Raw genomic sequence first — 21,496 nt, forward strand, 5'->3', positions numbered from 1 at the left:
GAAAGAATTAGCAGAATTAAGAGGAGTGGGGAAAGGCTTTGGGACAAGATGGGTTTTAGTTGGGACTTAAAGGAAGGCAGCAGGCAGAGTTGCAGAGGGGGAACATTCCAGGCCTGGGGACATCCCAGGTCACTGGGCTGGTGGATGTGGCCAGCGTCCCCACCCACTTGGAAACCTCATCCACCAAAGGCTTTTTTTTTTGCTGGGCTGGCTTTAAATCCTATTTGGCCCTCACTATGTCTGTGATTTCATTTTGTTCTTGTGGGAGTTCTGTGAAACGGAGAAGGTAGATGCTATGATCTCTCTCTCTCTTTCTCTCTTTCTTTCTTTCTTTCTTTCTTTCTTTCTTTCTTTCTTTCTTTCTTTCTTTCTTTCTTTCTTTCTTTCTTTCTTTCTTTCTTTCTTTCTTTCTTTCTTTCCTTCTTTCTTTCCTTCTTTCTCTTTCTTTCCACATGAGGAAACAGCAGCTACAGAGTGAATTTCACAAGATCACACAAGTTAATGTTAAATCCAGGCCACTTGATTCCTCAGCCTGAGTTTCTCCATTGGGCCACCCAGCCCCTCTGATAACAAAGGTCATGCCTTATGGAAGTTATTTCTCCAGAGGGCTCCGAAAATGGGTTCCTTCCACATCCTTTGAGTAAGGAAGGTGAAAAGGTCAGTTTCCTTGTTCAAGGAGATGGTCCTGATTTTTTCTTTAGCCATGACACAAAGCCCTAATCACTTTTCCAGATTCATTTCCAACATTCTGCAAACATTTAAGTGTCAGTCATGAGATTGTACTGAGAGTCCAGGAGGAAAAGCAGAAAACAAGGACAGGAACACCAACATGAAGGGATCTGTTGAAGACAAAGATGTAGCTGTCCCCCTTTCCAGGCTGAGCCTTCCTCATTCCTTCAGGCATCTACAAAGGCAAACATTTCAGGCCTTGTACCATCCAGGTGCCTACCATCCCCTGGAGGTGTTCCATTTGGCTAATAGCTTTCTTTTTCGGTCTTATTTTTATTGATATCCTTGGTTTTTAATCACTTTCACTCCCAGTGAGCGAGCCATCCCTTGTAGCAAAGCCTTTTTAAAAGGAAAGGGAGAAAGAAGGCGTCCTGACAAATCTGGCCAGCCAGCAGCTGGATCTGACAACAGCACGTGCAGTATGTCTCACCCGCGGCCCCTACCTCTGCAGTCAGGGAGAGGAGTGCCTTTCTGAGCCTTTCCCCAGGTCCATGCTGGGTCCTTAGAATCGCTCAGCGTTCTCTTTTGGACTGTTGGACTTTACGCCAGGGAGGAGTTTTTAGGTGCGCTGCTCACCGTGTGTGTTGTTTTCTTGGAACCGCTGCCTTTATTCTGTATCAGTTCATGTGACTCTTACCGCGCTTTCCTGAATTCTTCATGTTCCTCGTTTCTTATGGCATAGAAATATATTGCATCAGTCAGTGTCATTCTTATGGCTTGGTACCTAGAACTGTGTTCCATTCTTTTTTTTTTTTGGTGGGGGGGGATAGGCAATGGGGTTAAGTGACTTGCCCAGGGTCACACAGCCAGTGAGTGTTATGTGTCTGAGGCCGGATTTGAACCCAGGTCCTCCTGAATCCAGGGCCAGGGCTCTATCCACTGCACCACCTACCTGCCCCTGTTCCATTCTTTAAAACAAAGTATTGCTCCCCTTTGTTGTTACCCCACAGACAGACCTGCAGACATGCCCTCCTCTTCCCAACCCCAAGCCTTCTCTGGTAGCAGAAAAACAGTTCAGCGAAGCCAGCCCTCACAGCGACTGCCCATGATGTTGGGTCTGCGTCCCTCAAGATTTGATCTGAGCAGTGTGGGGGACAGCCAGCCTGCTGCTTCCCATCTGCTCGTCCCCAAGCTTGACTTAATGCAGTGGCATGTTCAGATTGCCAGCCTGTGGGGACAGAGTTACTAATTCATTCTCTGTGGGCTAGACTATGCTCTGTCCCTCAGTCTGCTGTGACTTCCGGGGTACACGGGGTCCTGCCAAGGTGGGGAGCAGGAGTAGAGGGGAGCCCAGAGCAGGTTGTAAGCTCCAGGAGGGCACCAACACCTACCACCATGTCCTGCATATGGTGGGGTGATGGTTGTCACACCCAGTGCTGGTGCCGCCATGACTATGTCTCTCACAGCGTCTTTCTTCTCTCCTAGATTTTCATTTCCAGGACTCTGCTCTTTATCGGGAGGGAATCCTAGAAGAAGAAGAAAGGCCTCTGACAGCTGGATCCCAGGTGAGTCAGGGTTTCTTCTCTGTGCTGAGGTGGTGGCCTCCTGTCTATCCACTCTCCCGAATGAAGCATCTCTCCCCAGCCAGATTCAGGACCCTGAGCCCCTGGTAGATGGCAGGCTCCGTGGGGAGGTCTCCTTGTTTGCCTCCTGCCCTTCCTCATGCCCTTTCTCTTCTTTCTACCCATTCGTCCTTCACTCGTTCATCCTGCAGATATTTCCATGACCACTGTCAGTGCACCATCCCTGCCCTCAGGGAGCGGGATTCTCATGGAAGAGGCAGGAAGGCAGGCAGGATCCCATCAGACAATGATGAGTGCCAGGGTGCTCTCTGTGCACACGTGAGTGGAGGGTCTGGCTAAGAAGCAGGAGGCTTGTGTTGGGGGCCCGGGGAAGAGAAGGTGGGATCCAGAACCAGATCAGTCTGGAGAGATCTCAGAAGGTTGGACATTGTCCTTGAGGTGTGAGGTGTGGAGGATCCTCTGAAGGTTTTTGAACTCAGCAGGGTCTTAGGAGGAGCTGGTGACTGAGAAAGCGTGCTGCTGGATTACTCAAACCCTTGACAGCCAAGCAGACGCTGGGATGGTGCAGTGGAAGGCAGATTATCCCACCTGGGTCTCAGTTTCATTTCTAGTTCTTCACTCTAGTTGTAACTCCCTCCCATTGACCTTTGTTCTGCCCTCCAGAGCTACAGAGATGTGGGCCTCTTCTGTTCCATCATCATGCCTAGCGTAGGCTATTGGAGAAAGAGGACGAGGTCAGTTGTGGACATGGAACATAGGCCTGGAACATGAGGGAGAGGTCCCAAGCTCCGAGTGAGACAGCCAGGGCCAGAGAGGTGTGTTTGTGGAGCCTTCTATGAGGCTGTGCGAACTTCCTAGGGGTAGAGGCAGCCCTAGGAGGAAGCCTCCTTTGGGGAGGCAAGAGGAGCCCATGAGGAGAACCAGAGTAGACCTGTGTCCCGCACACCTAGGAAGAGAGCGTTCCAGGCGGCGTTATTCGGCGGCCTTCAGGGCAGAGGGGAAGCAGAGACTGATAAAACTGGTCCTTGAATTTGGCCAATGACAAGTGGGTTAGTAGGGGCTGGGTGCCAGGGCATAGGCTCACCGAAAGAGTTAACTCAGCAAGACTGACCGAAGAGAAACCGTCCATTTACCAGAGGGGCAGCCCATGGTCCTGAGCGCCGTGGGAGGCTGCTCCATGCAAGGCAGAGACTGAGGACAGAGGCTGGGAACAGTAGCATCCTGAGGACAGGGGCATCATTTAGTCTTGGAGAAAGGGAGAGAAAACATATCTATTTAAATTGGGGAGAGGGCTGTCACAACAGTGAACTTCCTTGTCGAACGTAGGGGCCTAAAAGACTTTGACAAAAGCCCCCCAAGGGCGACATCACAAAGTCTCCCACTGCCAACGTCTCCCTGATGGTCCAGGCATTACCAAATCATTCTTTGGGACAGGAGCCTCATGGGACTTCTTCCCTTGGAACTCCCACCAGATCCAGTATCACTCTGTCTGGGAGGTCACGTCAGATTTGGGAAATAGAGACATTCATGAGGAAAGACGAAACTCTTTGTTCTGAGAATAGAGAGCCTTCACAGACCCTTGTTCTTGAGGCCAGGAAAGAAAAATGGTCCTAGATTGTGGGGCTCGGGATGCTAGGAGTGCTAAGAAGAAAGGGTATGGTGGTGTTTGAAGGGTTTTCTGGACTGTTCTCCCAGGAAGGGTGGTAGATGTAACAGGCTAGGGGATGTCTGTGGGCCTAGAAAGGTGATGGGCTCTTGTGCAGAGGGATCCCACATTAGGGATTTCTGGGACAGTCCTGTGGAGAGCCCAGGGTTGGGCAGGGTCCCCATACGTGACTGAGCACGGAGTTCAGGTGTCAGATCCAGCTGCCCGCAGCAGTGGGCTGGTTGGGAAAAGAGCAGAGGCTCACTGCATGTGGAGTGGGAAGGGTGACAGTAAGTATGTGGCTAGGGAGTGGGGAGATTTGGAAGAACAGCAGTAGCTAAAATTGCCAGACTTTGCCTTTCCATATATCGGCCTCAAACTAGCCCATTTTATGGGGGGAGGTAGGTGAGGCTCTGAGGGATGGGCCCATGCTCACCCAGCTAGAAAGTGTAGCAGGTAGGATTTGCACCCAGGTCTTCCTGACTCACATTCGCTGTGCTGAGTCTCCTCTCCTCCTTGGCTTTTCTGGAACATCTCTGTCCACAGCTTAGAGCAGACAAGGAGGCTCCTGCACAAAGCCCCCATCTCCACTCCGTGCAGCTCAGTTTTCATTTAAAGGATGTAATAAATTCAGCACATGACTTTCAACGCTGTCCTGATTCTTTGCATTGCCTCCCTGCCTTCCTTCTGCACATCAAGAAAACGCTTCAGTGGCGCTCTTTCCTTTTTCTTTCTTTTTTTGACAATTCTGCCGCTATCTGCCACCTCCCCCCATAAATCCCTCCCCCCCTCAGAGGAACAAAACCCCGTGCCCCGGGTGGACATGCTCAAGAACAGGATTCGGTCTTGGCTGTACCTGAAGAGCTGTGTCCTGTTCGGCATGTTCTCATGTCCGCAGCCTCGCTCTCAGCTCTCTGGGGTTTGTGTGAGGCAGAATAAGGGTTTGCCATCAATGGTGGCCTTGACCAAGAGCCTCAGAGATCCAAGAAGTGTGTCGTTAGAGACATTCCAGGGGCCATCAGCAGGGATGCTGGAGTGTTTGAGAATGACAGGGTGGGCAGAGGCAGCCAGGCACAGGACTGCTGAGGCTGTGGCTGGTGAGCAGGGGTCTCACAGGGGCTGGAGAGGATGATTCAAGGGGGGATAGTTCAGATGGAAGACCTTGATTAAAAATGAGAGTAGCTAGAGACTGAGAAATTGCCCCCATGCCCTGGTTGTGGGGCTGAGTGCCAAGGGGCTAATCCTCCTGGTCTCCCTGAGAACACTGGGCAGAAGAGAAGGCTGGACCCCCCCCAGAATCAGCATCTGCAGCTGGGGGCAGGGGTCTAGACAGAGGTTATGGAGAGCTTTTATCCTGAGAGAACACTGTCTAGCCACTCTGTGAAGAGGGTGCTATAATTATCCTTACTTCCAAGACCAAGGCCCAGAGCTTACAGGACTTGGTCACCCAGCTACTGGGCAGGAGGAGGTGGGATTGGAACCCAAGACTTTCTGATGCCAAGTTCCTGCTACCTCTGCACTGCACCCCCTCTACCTTGTGGAGGTGCAAACATGTAGGGAAGAGGTAAGAAAAAGATTCAGCAAAGAGGGGAGTCTGCCCACCAAGGATGAGGTTTTCTCCAGGCCACCGTGAAAGGGGTCGGGGGATAGAGAGGAAGCTTAGGCCCTAAGATTCGAGGAGTGTGGGGGCACATGGGGGCACAGGTGAGTGACCAAGTCAGACTGTGGTTCTCCACTAGGCTGCATTAAACCTGACTGTGCCCAAAAATCCTTGGCAGGTTTTCTCCTGACCTTGGTTCCCTCCCCCACGGCAGGGAATCAGGCCCATAAGAGGTCCCCAGGCTGTCTGACGGCTCCAGGGGGGTCCTTCATATCTCTATTCCGGCCTTAGGCTCCTTCTGCTGCATCCAGCTGAGGAAGGGGCTCCCTCCAAAGCCAGAACTGCCCCCTTCATGGACAACAGCCCCTTCTCAGTCCTCATCCTCTGTGGCTTGCCTGCACAGTCCCCCAAATCTGGCTCAGTTCTGTCACTTCTGCCCTCATATCACCCTCCATCGTCTACTCACACAGCTTCTGCCCTTGGACAGACCCTCCTCACTTCCCATCTGGACTGTTATAGCCTCCTGTCTGGGCTCCCTGCCTCCCCATGGCTGCCAAAGGGAATTTCCTAGCGCCTGCCTCTGATGTGGTCCTCCCAACACCCACACAGGCACTGGAGGAATTCCAGTGGCTCCCTGTTCCTTCCAGGATTAGACCTTAAGCCCTCCACTTGGCATTTAAAGTTATTCAAAAGCCAATCGCATCCCATCTTTCCAGCTGCCACCCTCTGCTCTTGGGTACGCTGGACCATTTTCTGTGTCCTGCATCTTGGGCTCTCTCCTCTCCTCTGAACTTATAATTTTTGCCCTTAAACCTTCCCCTCCTGGTTTCTCATTCTCTTAATGGCGCCCCATCCTCCCAAGTGGGACAGTTTGAAGTCACACTTCATCGTGCATTCTCTTCTCTCCCGTCTTCCACGTCCTTTTGATTCTCTCTCCACGTCATCTCTCAAATTCATCTCCTCTTCTCCCTATACATCTTGCCATCATCTTAGTTCAGCCCATAATATCACCTCTAGCCTGAACTATGGCAACAGATTCCATATTGGCCTCCCCCTACTCCTTCCTTCAACTACCAAATTCACCTTTTTAAAAATTTCAAACCTAACATCTTCAAAAATGAGTATTTCCATACACCCAAAAGGAAAATTGTATATGGAACCATGGGTCTCCATTTTATGCTACTGGTCTTATGATGAATTCCACTTGTTACTTTCAAAACTGTCCTGCTTGTCTGTGCTCCCTCCTGAACTTCCTTCAGTTCTCTTTTATGCATTTTTAAAGGGTTTTTTTACTTGGGGGGGGGGAGGTGCGATCATTGTTGGTGTTCCTTCTTCACATCCCAAACCCACCCAGGGGGAAAACATTTCCTAAGGAATAAGCATAGTCAAATATTCAAAAATGTAGGACCTGACCCCTGAGTCTATCATTACCTCTCCCTCAGGAGATGGGTAACATGCCCCATGATGGATTCTGCAGAGACACTCTTGGTTATTACACTGGTTGAAGTTCTCAAGTCTTTCAAAGGTGTTTTTCTGGGTAATGTTGTCCTCCTGTGAATTGTTCTCCTGGCTCTGGTCACTTCTCTCTATATCACATGCTGCCCAGGATTCTCTGCAATCATCTCTTTCATCATTTCTTTTGTTAATGCACTAATATTACAGTCCATTCATAGATTGCAATCTGGGCCTCCTCCTTAGACTCTAATCCTTTTCTTTCCTTCTTATAAAGTACTAAATAAACGCTAAATCCTCCCCCTCCCCACTTTCCAAATTAGGAAATTTGTTGAGCCTTGGAACTATCTCATGCTGCTTACCTTCATCCCATCCCCGTTTGTTTCCCTGTCAATCAGTAAACACAAAAATAAAGTGCCTACTGTGAGCCAGGCACTGTGCTAAGCACTGGGGATACAAAAAAAGAGGCAAAGGACAGTCCCTGTCCTCAAAGACCTCACACTGTAATGGAGGAGACAACAAGCAAAAATTATGTACAATCGATAGCTAGAAAAAATAGGAAATAATTAACAGAGGGAAGGCACTGGAATTAAGAGGGGTGGGGAAGGCTTCCTATAGAAGGTGGAATTTTAATTGGGACTTAAAGGAAGGGTCAGGAGTCAGAGCAGAGGTGGGAGAGCATTTCAGGCTTAGGGGATAGCCAGAGAAAATGCCCAGAGCCAAGAGATGGAGAGTTTTGCTCACAGAACAGCCAGTAGGCCAGTGTCACTAGATCAAAGAGTAAGTGTGGGGGAGTAAGGTAGACTTACTGTGACTTCAAACTGTCCCAATCGGGAGGATGGGAAGGTAGGAGGCGGCAGGTGAGGGAGGGCTTTGAATGCCAAACAGAGCACTTTGTATTTGCTCTTGAAGGCAGTAGGGAAACCCCACCAGAGTTTATTGAGCAGGATGGTGATGTGGTTGGATTTGTCCTTTCAGGAAAATCACATTAGTGGATGAATAGAGGATGGATTGGAATGGGGAGAGACCTGAGGTAGACAGACCCCAGCCCCAGCAGCTGTTGCACCAGTCAGGGCATGAGGTGATGAGGTTCTGGACCAGAGTTGGGACAGTGGCAGAAGAGAGAAGGGGGCATATTGGGGAGATTCCACAAAGGTGAAATCAACAGTCCTTGGCAACAGCCTGGATATGGGAGTTGAGAGGTAGTGAGGAGTTGAGGATGACTCCTAGGTTGAGAGCTGGAGGACTGGGAGGATAGTGGTGCCCTCAACAGTAATAGGGAAGGTAGGAGGAAGGAGGGTTTGGGGGAAAGATCACGAGATCTGTTTTGGAGAGCATGAGTTTCAGGTGTCTACTGAGCATCCACATCAAGATGTCTGAAGGTCAGTTGGAGATGCAAGAGAATTTGGGGCAAGGAAGGTAGATTTGAGAAACATCAGGATAGAGACAGATGGTCACTAAATCCGTGGGAGCTGATGAGATCCCCAAGTGAAGTCGTGTGGAGGTTGAAGAGAAGAGGGCCCGGGACAGAGCCCTGAGGGACACCTACAGTTAGAGGGGCAATGGCCTGTATGAAGATCCAGCAGAGGAAACAGAGGAGTTGTTGTCAGAGAGGTAGGAGGAGAGCCAGGAGAGAATGGAGGCCACTCATCCCTTCCCCATTTGTTCCCCTGTTGAATTTGTTGTACTGCATTTCTCCATCCAAGTGTCTCTGTGTGTTCAACCCTCCTTTGTCCCTTTCAGACCTTGTGCTCGCTCCCCTACCAGTCACTCCACATTCTTCTTCTTACCCACCCAGATTACACAGCAAGTTCCACCCCCTCCTTCCTCCTTTCTACACTAGCTTATTCCTTCGACCCTCCCTCTTCTTTCCTCTCTTAAAACCCTCAGAACAGAACCATCGACTCCCAGATCCTGTTTTCTCCTATTTTGCTTCCTCCGTACTCTGAAGGGACCCTTATTTCCTCTCCCTCTATTGGAACGTTAGTGCTACATTATCATACAGACTGTTCACATTGTTCATACAAATTTACCTTTCTCTTGATTGTTTGCAGCCAAAAAGACCCACTCATCTCTTGGCCTTTCATCAAGAATGTTTGTAAATCCACTATTTCATTAAAGATCAGTTTTGCCCCTGTAGTATTATACACTCAGCTTTGCAAGGTAATCTATTCTTGGTTCTAAAGCTTTGTCTTTTGCCTTTTGAAATATCTTTTTTTTTTGCCAATATCTTCTATAGTTTATAGTAGAATCAGTCAGTGGATTCTTCCTATCTCCACTTTGCGCTTGGATTTCAATAGATATGAACAGTTTTTATTTATGAGCTCTTGAAATATAGTGTCCGCACTTTTTTTTTTTAATCCTAGTTTTCAAGGAGTCCCGTGATTCTTAAATTCTTTCTGCTTGACCCATTTTCCGGGTCAGTTGTTTTTGACATCAGGTATCTTTACATTTTGTTCTATTTCTTTAGTCTTTTGGTTTTATTCTAATGTTTCTTGCTGTCTCATGGAGTCGTTAATTTCTGTTTGATCTATTCTGGTTTTTAGGGATTCCATTTCTTGAGTAAGAACCATCCTGATAGTTCATTCTGAACTATTCAAATTCTCTCCTCCAAGATTTGTATTTCTTTTTTTTTTTTGTCTTTTGCTTTATTTCTTCTAAGTATTTACGTAGTCCTTATGGGAAATCTGTTCTTTTTCTTGGAGTCCCTTCTTACAGTTACTTTCTCCTAAGCCAGATTTCTGGGCATCTTTGATTTTTTTAAAGAATTTTTTCTACTTACATTGGATTTATTCATCTCTCTAACTTTGGTTCCTGAATTGGGTCTTTGTGCCTGGGCCAGGCTCCACCCCGTGCAGTACTTTGTGGATGGGGTTGTTGTCGGTAGTAGACCTCAGCCTAGAATACCTGGGTGCTTAAACTGACCTCTACCTCCTGGGGCATGGTGCCCTTGCACTTTGAGGTTTAAAGCACTCAGTCCTCCGGGGCCTTTGGGGTGTCTCCAGACAGAGCGCCCCAATCACACGGGCTGTCTGTGACACTCCCTAGGGCTGCCAAGGAAGCCTAACCATTTGCAGGGTTTTGAGAGGAGCTTTGCTGCCTGCAGACACAGACTTGAAGACTGTCCATTTCTCTGGCCAGTCTCCAGCCTGTGGGAGACTGCAGATGTGTTTGCTTACCTTGGCCCTGGCTTTGCCAGCAGACTCCTTTCAGACTGCCCATGGGCTTCTGAGTGACTTTTTGTGCAGTTCTGGGGTGGCCATGGCTACGTTGACTCTAGTTTCTCATTATTGTTCTAGTTTCTTGGTCATTATTCGATTTGGAGTGAATTTTAGATTTTTGCAGAAATGGGTGTTTGGGAACTGAGGATCTGCTTTCATGCAGACAGCAATCTTGGCTGGCCATCTTCATCTTCCTGATGCCAGTTTTCCAGAACTCATGCTTTTGTGCAGACTGCCTCCCACATCTGGAAAGAACTCTGTTTATCTCTGCCCTTTGAAATCCTACCCCTTTTAGGCCTGTGTTGACTGCTCCCTTCTCTAGAAAACATTTCCTGATTTTGTCTGGATTTCCCCTTTGCCAGTGAGCCCCCAGTACACTGTTAGCTTCTCAAAGGCCAAGATTATTTAATTTTTTGAGATTATATCATTTTTCAATGTTGCCATCTTGTACCATTGAGGCACACTGAGCACCTAGTTCACCAAAACACCAAATCCTTTTCATACCTACTGTTAATTAGCCATTTTTGTTTTTGTTGTTGTTTAATCATTTCTGTCATGTCTGACTCTTGGTGGCCCTTTTTGGGGTCTTCTTAAGCAAAGATGTTGGAGCAGTTTGCCATTTCCTTCTGCAGCTCATTTTACAAATGAGGAAACTGAGGCAAGCAGGGTTCAGTGACTTGCCTAGGGTCTCACCTAGCTAGTAAGTGCTTGAGGCCGGATTTGAACTTGGGTCTTCCTAACTCCAGGCCCTGCATTCTATCCACTGCATCGCCTAGCTGCCCACTGCTTCTCTTCTACTTAGGAAGTGGATTTTTAAAAACCCAAGCCTGAGACTGGACATTTCTCCCTGTTGGTCACCGTGTTTCGTTCCTCTTGCTCTGCTTTCTTTCTTGCTGAATCGCTTCATACATGTCTTCCCATGTATCTGTGGGGTCTTCATAGTCACCCTTCTTTATGGTGCAGAAATCACGGAAGGAGCCCGAGGGCCTGTTTGATCCAATTCCCCCATTTTACAGTCAAGGAAACTGAGGCTCAGCAAGTTTGGATAACATCCCAAGGTCACACCAGTAGTAGGATTTGAACCCAGCTCCTCTCCCTCTGGAGTCAGTCCCCTTTCCACGGCACCACAGCCTTCCTATGTTCTATTATACTCATCCCACATTTTGGGCAACCATTCCCCCATTGGGCTTGTGGTATGTTTCCAAACTTTTGAAGTAATATTGCTATGAATAATTTTGTGCAGATTGGTGTTTTCTTGCTAACAATAGCTTCCTCAGGGTTTCAGCCCAGTAATGGGATCGCTTAGTCATAGGGCACTAATAGTGTTGACATTTTTCTTGCATAACCCCTAACTGTTTTCCAGAATGGTCAGGCTCACTGGGTTGCAGCTTCGCCGCAGTGAATTAGCACGCTCGCTCCTATGCTTTTCTTCCCCGCTGAATGGACATCTGTCTTGTCTGCCTCACCCCATCCTAGCTATAGCTCTGGAGCAGGTGGGAGGTTGCTTCATCCCCCACAGTGAAGACGGCAGGGACGGGGAGGGTGGGCAGCGTAAGCAGGAATGTCTTTGGCATTTCAGGAATCAGTGGCATTCCAGGATGTGGCTGTGGACTTCACCCAGGAGGAGTGGGGGTACCTAGACCCTGCTCAGAGGGACCTTTACAGGGAGGTGATGCTGGAGAATTACAGGAACCTGGTCTTCCTGGGTAAGGACAGCTTTCCTCCAAGTCGCAGAATCCCTCAGTCTGCCAGAGTGTCTCCTTTGATTGTTGAGACTCCTGGGGCCTGTTGAGAGCCCAGCCAGGTTTGGTCTGAGGGTTTGGGGAACAGACATTCCTAACCCTGCCACAGCTGGAGAGGGGGGTTTTCTGTTCCCCATTGTTAGGAGGGTGGTTGGAAGTGCATGCTTTACTGGGCTGGTTCCTGTGCCAGGGGGCAGGCAGGGACTCATCCTGTGTGGACATGGGGTCTTGTTCTTTTCGTCCCACCATCCTTCTGGGCCTCTATCAATCCCCTGGGAGGCACAGTCAGATCCCTCAGACCTTTCTTAGGCTCCTTCAGGCTTTCTGTCCCCTCCTTTGACTCCTGAAAAGCAGGCTGGGCCGATGAACTCTGGGACAGCTCTTGATCCCCAGAACAAAGAGCTGAGTTTGGGTCAGCACAGATAGGAGCTGCCCTCCTGGTGGCTGTTAGGTCAGATGCCCTTCTCATACCTTCCCAGGGTTTTTCAAAACTGGTCCCTGCGAGCCCCGGAAGCACATTTTCTGATATAAAAAGGGCCACAGCTTCTCAGCCAACCCTCCCACTCAAAGGCGGGTGCACAGAGTAGGGCCCTTGCTGGCCTCAATGTTCCTCCATCTCAGCCAGAGGCTTTTAGACTCTGCCTGTCAATGTCAGGGAGGGGAAGCTTCTTCTGCTTCCCTTTGACTCATCCCACCTGCAGGGTGTTAGCCAGGGGTGTTTCCTCATCCCCTAGCTTTTGGCCTGGGACTCTAATCACTCACCAAGCAGTGATTCCGAGTGCCTTCATGTCCACTATTGTCTAGCTGCTTTCACCTCTCTAGATCAGGCTTCCCTCCCAGCAGCCAGGACAGACCCCTTCCTTATCTCTTTCTTAATTGGGAGAAAACACAGTCACTTATTCTTCAAGGCGGACAGCGATTCTGCTTCTATGCCTCCCTACAGGACCTGGGCACTGCCCTCCAGGTCGGGGGGTCCCTTCTTAACAACACATCCCCCCCGGTCCCTGACCTCCCTTCCCAGGCCCTTGCATTCAGGTTTTGAGAGGTAACATCTTAGCTACTTTTTATACCCCCTTCTGCTATTAATGTCCTTCTTTCTTACCCCTACCCCTACATCTTCCCCCTAGAAATAGATTCCTTTCTCCAAAAGGGAGGACCATCTTCTCTTGCTGAGGACAGACCCTCCCTCTTGTAGTAACCTTTCTGTATGGATTTCTCTCTCTCATTTCCCCCATCACCAGAGGGCTTCCGCTTCATCAAAGGAGGTGAGTTGGTCCTTTCCCAGCTAATTAAATGAACCGCTTCCAAACGTTCACATGGACTATCGGTGCCCGGCCTGTGCTAGAGCCTTCCGAGCTCGTGTTAGTTTGAGCAGCCACAGCCGGACACACTGTGTCCGACTCCAGCATGGACTCTAGCATACATAGCATATATGACTCTAGCACAGTGATGCCATTTTGGTTCTCCTGCAGGCCACTCCTTTGCTCCTCACCATAGAAGCCCCCTGACATGTTAGGGAACCCTTGAGGATGGGGGTGTTTTTGAGGGCTCTCTTACACGTGGACACTTCTCTACATGGGCCTCCACCTGCCCCTTTCCCATCCTCCTTCCCTCTCCCAGAGATGTCCTCTACCGAGGGCCTCCAAAGTTAGTGAGTTGGTATAAGTGTCAATCCTCTGTCCCCTTATCAACCACCCCCTCAGGGTGGGGCAGTGGAACACATCACATCTGGAGTCAGGACCTGGGTGGGAATCATATCCCCCTTGCTTCCTGTGCCATTCTGGGCAAATCTCGCCAACTTTCTGGGTCTCTGTTTCTTCGTCTGTAAAATAAGAGGGTTGGGTGAGATAACTTCTAAAATCCCTTCTGCCTCTCACTCTGCAACGCTAAGATCCATGGGTATACCATTGTCTGAACCGCTCCTTTGGGCTCACCCCTGCATTGGGCACAGCATGGTCCCTGCACCTTCCCTCCACTGAGCCTCTGATGTTCTTAACAGAGGGAGTTTAGTGCTTCCTGAGCAGCACTGGAAACCAAGGAAAGAAGAATCCTGCTTTCCTGGGGGCCTGGCAGGAGGGGGAATAATCCTCCTAGTGTTATTTCCCCAGGATTTCTTCACAAATATACCAAAGTCTCCCCCTCATCCTTAGCAAAAAAAAATGTAGGTCAAGAGCCCCCTTTGCTTTTGGCAACTGACCAGGCAGACTAGAGCTTGCATAAGAGTGTTGCTGCTGGTGGTCGCCATGTGTCTGGTGCAGAAGGGTCTGCAAAGTGCTTGTGTGATGCAAACAGAGATCTCACAGGCCACGGTTAAATCCTGAGCCCCAGGAAAGCCCAGGCTCCCAGGAAGGAGAACCAAGCCCACCAAGGTCCAGACAGCTCTGGCCCCAGAAGCCCACTGGTCGAGGTCCTTTGGGCAACCCTTACTCAGGTGTGATTTATGCCACACCTGTTTCCAAAAACAACTTGCTGTGGCCAGTTATCTTTAAACTTGTATTTAAAACAAAATGAATAAAAAAAATTATTGAGAGCTTACCACATACCAGGGAAAGAAGCAGTTTTTATGGAGAGAGACTTGGGCAAATAAGCAGGGGCCAATTACTCATCTCAGCGGTAAGGTCAGCATACCCCTCAACATAGAGGAAGGGTCTCCTCACCTCCTTCAGGGACCCTGCTGCTCCTTCTCTTCTTCGTCAAAGAATCTCCTCTGAAAAAAAAAAAAGCTTTCATCCTGAGGCAGGATAGTGAACGAGGGTTAGGCCATGTAGCTCGTTTGTAGAAGTCCAGATGCAGCCTCCCGAGGGGCTTTGGTGCTCCCTGTACCCCCAAGGCATAATCCCCTCCTACATATTGATCAGTGATAGAATCTCACTCTTAGGAGGGAATAAAATCCAGGTTCATTTTTCAACAATACATTTCATTTTTTTCTGTGGGACATTTCTGTCCCCGTACTAAAAGCAAGATCATATTTCCATGGGGAGAGGCAGAAAGGTTGCCCCCAGTCTCTTGATACCCAGTAGGTCAGAGGTGAGCCTATGCTCCTTCTCGCCTGGCACGAAGTGGCATCTCTTTCCTTGTTGCGAGGAAGCTGGTCTTTTCCTCTTCAGAAGACAGAGGCCACACCCTCCGGTACCTGTTCACCAAAGTGTCACCTTTCCCTGATGTGCCTTTGTATAGTCTACAATTCATTTTCCAGCCTTCCATCATGCTCTGTTATTTAGCACTAGCCTTGGACTGCAAATCTCAGCTCTTCTGATCTTAACCAAGCTGCCCACTGCCTGGTGGTCCGGCTTCTTGAGTCCCCGTTGTACTCACTGCCAGACGCTTTGGGTGAATTTGTCATTCTGTAGATGTGTCCTTCCTTCTGCTGCTGAGTTGTAAGCCAGGGACCCTTCCAACCACTTGTTCACCTAATCCCAAGACCCAGAGAAGTCCGGGAGGAATAGCGTTTGGCCATTTACATACCCTGTCACTTACTGTAGATGCCCAGATGGACAAAACCCTCTAAGACCTCCGAGGTAGAACAGGAACATTGTTTACCTCCATAGCTGCCAGAAATGTCAAAGACTTTTTGAAACAAGCTTACTGGTAAATAATTAGAGTACCTTTTCCCATGAGCAGGACTTGTAGTTTCCAAACCGGATGTCATCTGCCATTTGGAACAGAGGAAAGAACCGTGGAACCTACAGGATATTGACAAGAGAAGAGTCCCAAGAGGTCCCTGTCCAGGTGAGTGAATGTAGCCAGGAAAGAACATAGCCACAGGAAGACCAATTGGTCAGTTAGGGCCAGTGGCAACTTTGAAATGCTAACCAAGGACCTCTTCTCAGAATGTCAGAGCTTGCCCTTATCTTTGGCCCTTCACACACACTTCAGATGTCTGGTTAACCTGCTTGTCATCTTTTAAAAAATGTCTTGCTTTTTGCCCCACCTTTGTTTCTGAATGTATTCCTTACCTGTTTACTGTCTTCTTAATTAGATGCCCACCTGTAGTCCCAGAGTTGTGGTTCCCTGACAATTGGAATTATCCAGAAGATGAGATGGCTGCAAGAGAGAGGGTGGGGTCCTCAGCAGCGGCATTTCAGGGGGTGTGGGGTGGCAGCATTAGAAGCCATCAGAGCTCATATCTCAGACACTTCATAACCCATCAGATTGGCCTAGTACCAGCTGTGGGCCCTGTGAGGTTGGCTCTTAAGGCCCTGCTGCCATCATGAACCACAGTAAAGGCATCTGGCCTGGGGCTGAGTGCCTTCAGTCACCAGTGCTTAATGTCTGAGTCCACAGTTGATTTATCCCTGGAATGAATGGATGGACAGGCCTTTAAGTCCTTACTGTGTGCCAGGCACCATGCTAAACGCTAAGGATACAAATACAAAAAATAAAACAAAAATAATAATAATAATAAAATAAAACCACCCCTGCTTTTGAGGGAGGACAACACGTATGAGGAATGGTGGCCAACCAGGATTGTTTCCACTGGGGATGTCCCAGGGCCAGTGAAGGGAGTCAGTTGGTACCCTTTCCAGAATTGGTTTGATTCCTGTTGTCAGAGCTAGAGATGAGTAACAAGGTGGGAGCATGGCATGAAGATGGTGGGCAGTTCTCTGTTGGACTAATTATGGTGAATGCCCCCCAGGCAGAGCTGGGGTGGAGCAGAGTTGCTCTGCTGGCCCCATCCTGTCAGGCTATTGTTGCCCTACAGGATTCTAATCCATCACTTGTCCTTGTCTGCCACTTCTCCATAGACCTCGGCCCTCCCAGTCTTCAGGCAAAGGCTGGACAGTGACTCGTCAGGAATGTTGTAGAAGGGATTCTTGGGGGGAGGAATGGGGTATGAGTTGGACCAGATGGTCTTTTTCCAGCCCTGGAAATTCTGTGATTCTTTGTGGGATCCTATTAAATACATATTCCCTGATTCTTGCTTGGTATCTGAACTCCCCAATGGTGCTGCTCAGCCAGGGAAGGGTGGGCACCATTGCTGTCCCTCACCCCAAGAGCTTCCACATGCTGTTGCTCTCAGTTCAGTGTGTAGAGGTCCCAGCATCTGCTTCCCCAGGCTGACCAGTGATACAGAGCGGCCCAGTCCTCTTGGTGTCCTAGACGTGGGGCCCAGAAACTACAGTCTGGGGGCCTAACGCAGAAGCCTGGCTGCTTGATTTTGTACAGTCAGAGAGCTAAGAATGGCTCTAAACATGTTACAGTTGAATTTTAAAACATAAAGACCCTTCTTAGCTCACAGGCCATATCAAATCAGGTGGCCAGCCAGATTTGGCCCACCCCTGCACTAGAGTACAACATTTTTCCTTACAGAATCACAAAATATCAGCATTGGAAAGGAAATCAGAAGCCATCTAATACGCACAATACCTAAAGAGAGGCTGCCACACACACCCACACTCCATATCTGGCAAGTTTATCTAGCCTTTGCTTGACTGATCCAAGTGAGGAGACCCCCACCCCTTCCTGGGCAGCTCATCAATTCCTTTGGGGCAAAGACCATGTTGACTTTTTTTAAATGTCCTGCCCTGTAGACAATAGCAACTTAATAGATTAAGAGTCATCCTGTTGCCATGTGGGTCTGTGGTTTGTGGAGAAGGACAAGGTGGCTAGTCAGAAAGAGGAGAGCGCTGCTCTCACTCACTATTGATTGGAGAAATGCAAACTGAAACAATTCTGAGGTACTACTTCATACCTATTAGATTGGCTAATAGGACAGAAAAGGTAAATGACAAATGTTGGAGAGGATGTGGGGAACATGAACCATTAATGCACTGTTGGTGGAGTTGTGAACTGATTCAACCCTTCTGGAGAGCAATTTGGAACTATGCCCAAAGGGCTATAAAAATGTGCATGCCCTTTGACCTAGCAATAGCACTGCTAGGTCTGTATCCCAAAGAGATAAAAATCCAAAAGGAAAAGGACCTATATGTACAACAATATTTATAGCAGCTCTTTTCTGGAAGTAAAGAATTCGTAACTGAGGGGCTGGCCCATCAGTTGGGAAATGGCTGAACAAGTTGTGGTATGTGGTTATGATGGAATACTATTGTGCTATAAGAAATGATGAGCAGCGGGGCAGCTAGGTGGCGCAGCGGATGGAGCACTGGTCCTGGAGTCAGGAGGACCTGAGTTCAAGTCCAACCTCTGGCACTTACTAGTTAGCTGTGTGATCCTGGGCAAGTCACTTAATCCCCATTGCCTGCAAAATAAATAAAGAAATGATGAGCAGGATGCTCTCAGAAAAACCTGGAAAGACGCACATGGGCTGATGCAAAGTGAAATGTACTGTGTACAAAGTAACAGCAATATTGTAAGATGATCAGCTGTAAAGGACTTGGCCAGGGGTGGGGAACCTTTGGGCCTTGAGGCCACATGTGGTCCTCAAGTGCGGCCCTTTGACTAAATCCAAACTTCACAGAACAAATGCCCCTAACAAAAGGATTTATTAGCTTTTCTGAACAATACAAAGATCCAAGACAGCTCTGAAGGACTTATGATGAAAAATGCTATCCATCCCCAGAGAAAGAACTGATGGTGTCTGAATACAGACTGAAACATACTTTTGTGATGCTGACCTAGGGCCATATGTTCCCTCAGCTTTCCCACCTCCTTCGTCTCTTGAAAGAGCCAATAATCATTCTTTTTTTTTTCCTAAGTAATTCCTTTTAATTATTTTTCTAGTTTTTTCCCTATTTTTTAAAGTACAGATTTATTTATTTCATTAAATATTTCCCGATTACATGTAAAAAATTTTTAATTCTTTTTTTAAAATTTTGAGTTCCAAATTCTCTTCCTCCCTCCCTCCCCTTCCCTACTCTTTAAGAAAATAAGCAATATATTGATTATACATATGAAGTCATGTAAAATATATTTCAATATTGACCATCTAACAATCTTTCTTTAGGCTTATCTCATATACTACACTGGTTCCCTCTACACTTCTGTCTCCTGCTCATTTTTCCTCTTTTGTGCCCTGGTTTTTCCAAGATTGCCCAACTGCACTGAATGGATTTCAGAGCTGTGAAAAACATACTTCTCCTAGGCATTATTTTCATTTTTGTTATCCCCTTTCACTGCAGTGGTTTCTTTTCTTTTAGCACAATGAACAAAGTATATATGGTTTTCTTTTTTTTTTTCTTTTTCCTTTCAGACTCAGAGACCAGGCCTGAGGCCAAGGCATCAACTCCAAAGCAGAGAGTTTCTCAAGAAAGCTCTTTCCAGGGGCTGGTAATGGAAAGACTCCCAAGGAATAGTCCCTTGTACTCCAAGTTTAGGGGACTAAAAGCCAGAGGAAGTGAGGGCAGTTTAAACATAAGGCAGGGAAGTCAAGGGAAACCCTACGAATGCAGTGAATGTGGGAAAGGATTTATTTACTGCTCTGAGCTTATTCGACACTGGAGAATTCATACAGGAGAGAAACCTTATAAATGCAACGAATGTGAGAAAACCTTCAGATACTGCTCGTCCCTCACTCAGCACCAGAAAATTCATATTTTAGAGAAACCCTTTGAATGCAGTAAATGTGGGAAAGCCTTTAGTGATAACTCAACCCTCCTTAGACATCAGAAAATTCATAATGTGGAGAAGACATACAAATGTAGCGAATGCGGGAAGTCCTTCAGCTACTGCTCAGCCTTGATCCGACATCAAAGGATTCATACTGGAGAGAAGCCCTATGAGTGCAGTGAGTGTGGGAAGACCTTCGGGTACTGCTCGTCCCTAATTCAGCATCACAGAATCCATACTATTGAGAAACCCTATAAATGTGCTGACTGTGGAAAAGCCTTTACCGATAGCTCAAACCTTCTCCGACATCAGAGAGTTCATAATGTGGAGAAACCTTACAAATGTAATGAGTGTGGGAAGTCCTTCAGTTACTGCTCAGTCTTTATTCGACATCAAAGGATTCACACTGGAGAGAAGCCTTATGAATGTAATGAATGTGGGAAATCCTTTAGCCACAGCACGTGCCTTACCCAACATCAGAGAACTCACACGGGAGAGAAACCTTACGAATGCAGCGAATGCGGAAAAGCCTTCAGCCAGAACTCATCCCTTTATTATCACCAGAGAGCTCATACTGGAGAGAAACCATACAAATGTAATGTATGTGGGAAAGCTTTCAGTTACAATGCTTCCCTCACCCAGCATAAGCAAACCCATACTGGGGAGAAGCCCTATGAATGTAGCGAATGTGGAAAAACCTTTAGTCGAAGGACATACCTTACTGAGCATCAGAGGATTCATACTACAGAGAAACTCTTTGAATGCAGTGAATGTGGGAAGTCCTTCAGCCAGAACTCATCTCTTGCTGAACATCAAAGATTTCATACTGGAGAGAAACCCTATGAATGCAATGAATGCGGGAAAGCCTTCAGCCGGAGCACATTCCTTACTCGTCATCAGCAAACTCATAGTGGAGAGAAACCCTATGAGTGCAGTGAATGTGGGAAAGCCTTCAGCCAGAGACAGTCCCTTTATTACCATCAGAGAACTCACACTGGAGAGAAACCATATGAATGTAATGAATGTGGGAAATCCTTCAGCCGGAGCACATTTCTTACTCAGCATCAGAGAATTCATACTGGAGAGAGACCATATGGCTGTGATGAATGTGGGAGTGCCTTCAGTAGGCGTGCAGCCCTCACCAAGCACCAAAATCTTCACTGCAGAGGGTATATGCAGTGATCGTGGGCTAGGCTTCATATTGATTTAACATTTTGTTCATACTCATGAGTCAAGATGTCACAGAGTGGGACTCTGGGTCTGTGTAGCCATGGTGGCCTATGTCCCGGGACCATCTGTGTCCAGCAGCCTTTAAGCAGCAGGCCCAAGCCTGGGCCCCGCCCACCCCAGGTAGTCAGCAAAGGAGGGCAGAGTCCCGGGGCCTGGGCCCCAGTACAGTACAGGTTTCAGGTATAGTTCTACAGGTGGATTACCAGTATAGTGACTCACCCTTCTGATGCTGGTCAACATCAAAGACTTGTGTCCTCTACATCTCTGTGAAAAGATAGATCCACAAAAGAGTTCATCATCTCAGCTTGGAGCATTTGAACCAAGTAGAAATTTCAATGGCCAAGCAAGGGGAATTTGGATTTCACACAGACCAAAAAAAAAAGTAATGTGTTCACAGGAGGTTGCATTTCAGGCAAACAGGGTGTATACCAATAAAGTTTTTGATTCTTTAAAGAAAAAATCAAGACTGAGGCATTGCTAGCAAATGATTGAATGTGAAAACATTCTACAAGATGTGCCACTTTTGTTGAAGTATTTCTCTTGGAACTATATATTTAAACCATCTAAATGTAGTCCTTTAAAAATAAATATCTAAAACCACTTTCTCATCCTCGATTCTTCAATGTCATTTTACATAAAGAATTTCCTTTCTATAGAGATCCTCATACATATCTGACATAGGTGGCTTTTTTGGAACTGAATATTTGAATCATTGGTTTTCAAACACATTTCGTTTTTCTTTTGTGTGTCCATGTCTCCTTGAATAAAATACAGGTTTGGTGTTTTTGTTGGGGTTTTTCTTTTTTTTTTTTAGTTTGTTTTGTTTTGTTGGTAAAGTATCCCAGCTG

At 47.6% G+C, this 21,496-nt stretch overlaps 1 protein-coding gene across 3 annotated transcripts in view; it reads left to right on the plus strand.

Moving 5' to 3' along the window:
* The window catches only part of LOC110202045 (uncharacterized), a 92,453-nt gene extending 71,205 nt beyond the window's left edge, over positions 1-21,248 (plus strand). For 2 of the 3 annotated variants that reach the window (XM_078146336.1, XM_078146337.1), the window contains exons 3-6: positions 2,155-2,234; positions 11,750-11,876; positions 15,534-15,641; positions 19,063-21,248. In XM_078146336.1, the coding sequence (XP_078002462.1) occupies positions 2,155-2,234; positions 11,750-11,876; positions 15,534-15,641; positions 19,063-20,600 (1,853 nt within the window). In that variant the 3' untranslated portion in view covers positions 20,601-21,248. The remainder of the gene's footprint in view (positions 1-2,154; positions 2,235-11,749; positions 11,877-15,533; positions 15,642-19,062) is intronic. The other variant, XM_078146338.1, reaches the window with a different exon arrangement.
* Positions 21,249-21,496: the final 248 nt, after the last annotated feature.

The sequence above is a fragment of the Phascolarctos cinereus genome, unplaced genomic scaffold (assembly GCF_003287225.1).
Source record: "Phascolarctos cinereus isolate Bilbo 61053 unplaced genomic scaffold, phaCin_HiC Scaffold_726;HRSCAF=1367, whole genome shotgun sequence".
Classification (NCBI taxonomy): Eukaryota; Metazoa; Chordata; class Mammalia; order Diprotodontia; family Phascolarctidae; genus Phascolarctos; species Phascolarctos cinereus.